Source organism: Nothoprocta perdicaria, unplaced genomic scaffold (genome assembly GCF_003342845.1).
Source record: "Nothoprocta perdicaria isolate Ctin4 unplaced genomic scaffold, notPer1 scaffold_122, whole genome shotgun sequence".
Classification (NCBI taxonomy): Eukaryota; Metazoa; Chordata; class Aves; order Tinamiformes; family Tinamidae; genus Nothoprocta; species Nothoprocta perdicaria.
The window spans coordinates 634,058-639,334 of record NW_020454339.1 but is presented as its reverse complement, the minus strand read 5'-3'; the positions used below and the strand labels follow the sequence as shown (position 1 = coordinate 639,334).

At 39.8% G+C, this 5,277-nt stretch overlaps 1 protein-coding gene across 1 annotated transcript in view; it reads right to left on the bottom strand.

The window, feature by feature from the left end:
- Window positions 1-2,757: 2,757 nt before the first annotated feature.
- RSPO2 (R-spondin 2) overlaps window positions 2,758-5,277 on the bottom strand; it is a 45,951-nt gene continuing 43,431 nt past the window's right edge. The window contains exons 4-5 of the mRNA XM_026054554.1: window positions 5,125-5,244; window positions 2,758-2,867 (exon numbers count right to left, since the gene is read on the bottom strand). Coding sequence (XP_025910339.1) covers window positions 2,758-2,867; window positions 5,125-5,244 — 230 coding nt within the window. The remainder of the gene's footprint in view (window positions 2,868-5,124; window positions 5,245-5,277) is intronic.

Here is a 5,277-nt window from a genome sequence, read left to right as displayed (position 1 = left end):
TCAGGTCCCCCCTCAGCCTCCTCTTCTCCAGGCTGAACAGGCCCAGCTCCCTCAGCCTTTGCTCAYAKGGCAGATGTTCCAGGCCCCTGATCATCCTSGTAGCCCTGCGCTGGACTCTCTCCAGTAGCTCCACATCCCTCTTGTMCTGGGGAGCCCAGAACTGGACACAGTACTCCAGATGTGGCCTCATCAGGGCTGTGTATAAGGGGACGATCACCTCCATCGACCTGCTGGAGACKCTCTTCTTAATGCACCCCAGGATCCCATTGACCTTCTTGGCCATGGGGGCACCCTGCTGCCTCATGGTCAACTTGTGGTCCGCCATGACATCCTTTCCATCCTTTCCAACGTCCAACATTCTTTCCAACTTCAGGACAGGTATGATTCTCTGAAATCTCCAATGCATAGAACACACTGTTCATTTTGGACTGAAACAGTCCACAGGACAAAATCAGGTGTCTACAGTGAAGAAGAAACTATACATGAGGCCTTTTGTCAGGGACATTCAAGGAAACTCTGAATATGAAGATGACTGGGACAAGTGAATTCAATGTATAGSTAATGTACAGTGCTTGAGAAAGGATGTAACCTTTTCAAATATGGTGTAGGATTCAACCACAATTGGAAAATACCAAAATTTCCCACTCCAGTGGGAGAAAACTGCATCCATGCACCTTCTCTGACTCTTCTAGGTGCAGTCCAGTCAGAAGAAATAGACTCCTTAAATTAAAAGGACCAAAATATTTTACTCAGAAGCTTGCAACAACACTTTATTGTATTTTGTAGCATTCTTTTCATGACATGCCTAATACAATATTTGTGGCCATCGCTAGAAGGATTTTATGTGGACATTTCATTAACTGCACTTGCAGCCAAATTTGATAGCCAAACAGACAGCAATGATAGCAAACAGGCAGCCATGGTTCTTCCTGTCCTTTTTTTTACAGGAAACCATTTAAAGTCCAAATCAGCAGCCCAGGATCAAAACAATCTTACTGTCTTTAACAATATTATGCCCTAGGTGCCCAATATATGCCCAATATTATGCCCTATGAACTTAATCTAAATGACGGAAGGTGAAAACTTCGTGTTTATTTGGAAGTCCACAAGCAGTTTCACAGAACATTTATGTACGGCTAACTACTGCATATTTTTGTAGCAACACTTCTGCTAGTTACATCTGGATATACTGTGCTTATAGATGCTTTATTCCCCTAGTTTATTTATAAATGATAAAACTCGTAAAACTAAGATTGTGAAATTTGTGAGATTTTTCTAAGTCTATGACAAACAGATTTTCAGGGGTTCATTTTATCTTCTCCTTGGTTTGTGATGGTAAGAAGGCAATGACAGTTCTAGTCCTAGAAATGGAAACACTTTTGTAAGTACCAGCAGCAATTCCAGCCATTTTCATGTGGACTTTTTCAGGCAGCCTGTGAAAATCTCCTCGAATGCAAGCCCAGTAGTGCAATACCACTAGTTTACATATTCTGAGCCCTTTAAATTTGCCTACAAGGAAAATGCAAAAGTGAGCATATGCAGGTGAAATATGTTGAATTTGAATAAATAATGAGCAACACTGGGAACCAATATTGGTGTTTGCTATACTTCTGAATTTGCACAGATTTTTCTTATATTTTTCCCATATTTAGATACTCAATTGCTGTATCTGACAGGATCGAGGCTAATAGAAATAAAATATTGTGCATTTTATTTGAAAAGCTACACATACAATCTTAGATACTAAGAGATTTCCGTGTTATTTTCTTCTTGACACTCAAAACATCTATCATCATCATGCTTCATCTTAAAAAAACTGTACTTCTTTCTGTGAGAAGTGTAGGGGCTGAGACTGGGACTGAGATAGAATAGCAGAGAATATTTGAGTTTAGAGTCTGGCAAATGTATTTCAGAGCTGATGTTTCCCYGTGAGGGTCCTTACAAGGTGGTTTAGCCATCTGAATGTGCTTTGCAAATGAGAAAAAAAAATGGTTTGTAGCTACTGAGAGATATGAAAAGATATTTAAAACACAGTAAAAAGTAAACATTTACTGGATTATTTTAAAGTATATTATGAGAACCAACAGGACATAACTTTCAACATGTATAATGTATTATACATAAAAATGCATAGATGTACAGTAAATATGTTTATTTATATGTATACAGAGTAATATGTACACATAGGGTCTGTTGTGCTTCTGGAACTGTAAGCAGTGACTCCGGTGGTATCGCCTCAAAGCAGTTTTAACGTGCTGCTCTTTCGATACAATGGGTGCTGAGAACACAGCATGTTAAGAAGGTGAGCCCTAGGTAAGTCGTATCCATTTACTCTTGAAGGGTACAAATGGAAGAAAGAAAGGCCATAACTGCAACGGTACCTACACCTCCAAGACTTCTGCTTTGCTATTTAGACATGCTCACATTGCCCAGCGGTGACATGGAGATTCCTGTCCTGCTTTTGTTCCAAGCCGACACGCTGGCCGCGCACTCAGACGAAACCTTAGATGTGCTTCAGCACCACTGCCACTGATTCAACTCAGTGCACTCCTGACCTCGAAGTCTTCAGGTCAAAAATAAGAGGGGAAAATAAAATAAAAAAATATATAAATAAAACAAACAAGCTCGTGGGTCTTTTTTCACAAGTTATTTGCCACCAATACTGTCAAAGCAGCTGAATCATAGTGCATCCATGAGCAGGAGCATATAGCAGCTTTTGTGCACTTTGCAAAATATATATTAAAAAAAATCAAGTCTTTACTGGCTTGTTTTATCTGTAGCTAGGAAGATGCTGTGCTGCTTCTGAGCCCTTTCCATCAAATTCTTTTTCTTCTTCTTCTTMTCCTTTGTTTTTGTTGTCCTTCTTCCTAAACAAGGAAAAACAAAATTATATGAATAGGTCACATAAGAATACAAAGGTAATATTAGGAGGAAGAAAGAACTCAGTGAGCAGGGAATTATTGATGGCAAGTGCAAATGTAATACTTAGYTAATAAATTCTGATCATCACTGGAAACAGAAATTTTCAATATGGTAAAAAAGGAAGTCAGATCCCTGACTGTCAACACTTGTCCACACACACATTTTGTTGGTATGAGTAACAACGCTTATGCAGCTCTCAGTTTCAACACGATAACTCACGCAAGCAAAGTTATGCTCTGGACGAGGGCCCAGAGCCAAGCAAGTGTGTACGTAGCCTCCTAACTCACTGAGAGCTGGATGTCTGCCTTAGACCCTTGTGTAAATTTGCTTGAGTGAGTAATCCTATTTAAGTCAAGTCCAATATATCCATGATTTCAATGAGAAATCAGGCATTACAGCCTAAGTATTTGGCTGGATGTGGTCCCACACGCTTTGGCAGAGACAATGTCCCTTCCGTGAAGAGCTGCTGCGAATGCTGGTGCCTGCACAGTGCCTAGTTCTCACAGCACGTTGCTGTGCAGGAACTGATGCTTCACTACGCGTTTTTTGTCCAACACTACCATGTTTGAAGTTAACTACTTCTGAAAAAAAATCCAAATCAGGAAATCAGGTTCGATGCAAAAAAAAAGAATCTCAAACTGAGATGAGAAAACTGTTTCCTTTGACCATCTCAGCAAAGATACCATGGACTGAAAATCTGCTGCATACAAAAACTCTGCTTCAACACTGCATACACTTAAATCCTTTCTACTTTGGTAAGATTTAAGAGGATGACTGAGGATTATCTTGAGTGAGAATCGTCTGGGTTTTATCAGCAGTATCAATGTRATCAATGGAAAAAAATCCTAGAGATATAGTTTCCTATGTTAACATATCCTCTGTTAACTCTATAAATCCTCAGGAGAGCTAAATTCACCTATGAAGATGAAAGTAGAAGAAAATTCAAGTAGCAGACAATACAATAATGCAATGAAAAGTGCATTTTTAAGCTAGACTGATAGTCTAGCTAGTATAGTATCAACTGGGAGAAATGTTTGTCAGTATGATCTTGTCTTCTATATTGTTTATCCTTCTCTGGAGGTCTTCAAAACCCACCTGRATGCCACCCTGTGCCACATGCTCGTGTCCCTGCTTGAGCAGAAAAGTTGGACTAGATGATCTCTAGAGGTCCCTTCCAACTTTGAACGTTCTGTGATTCTGTGATTCTGTGTGTTTCTTAATTAAAATCAAATCAATATGAAACATTTTTATCTACTGGATAATAACATTGAGATAGCGAATCTGATTCTAAAATTAATAACATTTAAGATTCATTAATGTATGGATAGAGTAAAGACTCCATATTTGTGACCAATATATCACGAGGCTACCATTCACTTGGAATAGTAGCGGCAATAGGACAGGGCATAAAAGTAATGAGAACATGAGTGTAGTTTTCTTCTGCTTCTCATTAAAGTCTGGCATTAACGCTACTGTGGCATTTTGCCATTTTTAAATCTAGTTAATCCTACACAGTAAAACCTCAGTCCAACCATTCATTAATCAAAGCAGCTTTTAAGTTTRAACTCTTTAGTAACAGTGTATCTAATAACTAGGCACACCTAATGAGGTCAGAGAGATGGATGACTTGACACGAAGTGGCATTGCAAGATGGTTTCAATTATTCTATCTTATACTTTAAAAACTCAAAAAAATTTAACCTGAAGCAATAGAGGAGGAGAAACAATTTGAAATGACTGATAATGGTGTTAGCGGGGAGACGAATGGAATCAACTAGAGCTTTACTGGAGTTTTGCTATAATATTTGCTGAGTGATCTTAGATTCTGAGTTTTTTCTCTTTATGGACCAATCAAAAACAACAACAAAATAATTTGCAGTCAGTGCCACATCTTGCTTTCTGTGCTGTCCTCCAGGAAAGTAAAGCAAATGCTTACTTTTAGTAAAAGATAGTAGGTAGTAAAGGTAGTAAAAGGTAGTAAAAGACCTCCACTTTTTTCCTCTGAAGACTCTGAAATGCAGAGGTAGAATGGCGCACACCCCCCATGGCATCTATTTCTCAAAGCTTTACAAAGTAGTCCGCTCTAACGCAAACATCAAATCAAATTGTCAGCATGCTCCCAATGGGATAGCTTAAAATAAAAAGGCAAGGAACTGCAGCAGACCCGAGTGATGTTACATGTCACCGTGCAGCAAAGACCAACCCTGCCACGACTTGGCGGCTGCGCCCAGGCCCGCACCGCCCCAGGGCCTGCGGAGCGCAGCGGAGCCTCCCCGCGTGTGACCGCGGAGGCCGGGCAGCTCGTCCTGGCGACTGCCAGCTGCTAATTTAAACAGAAAAATAAATGCTGAAAGGT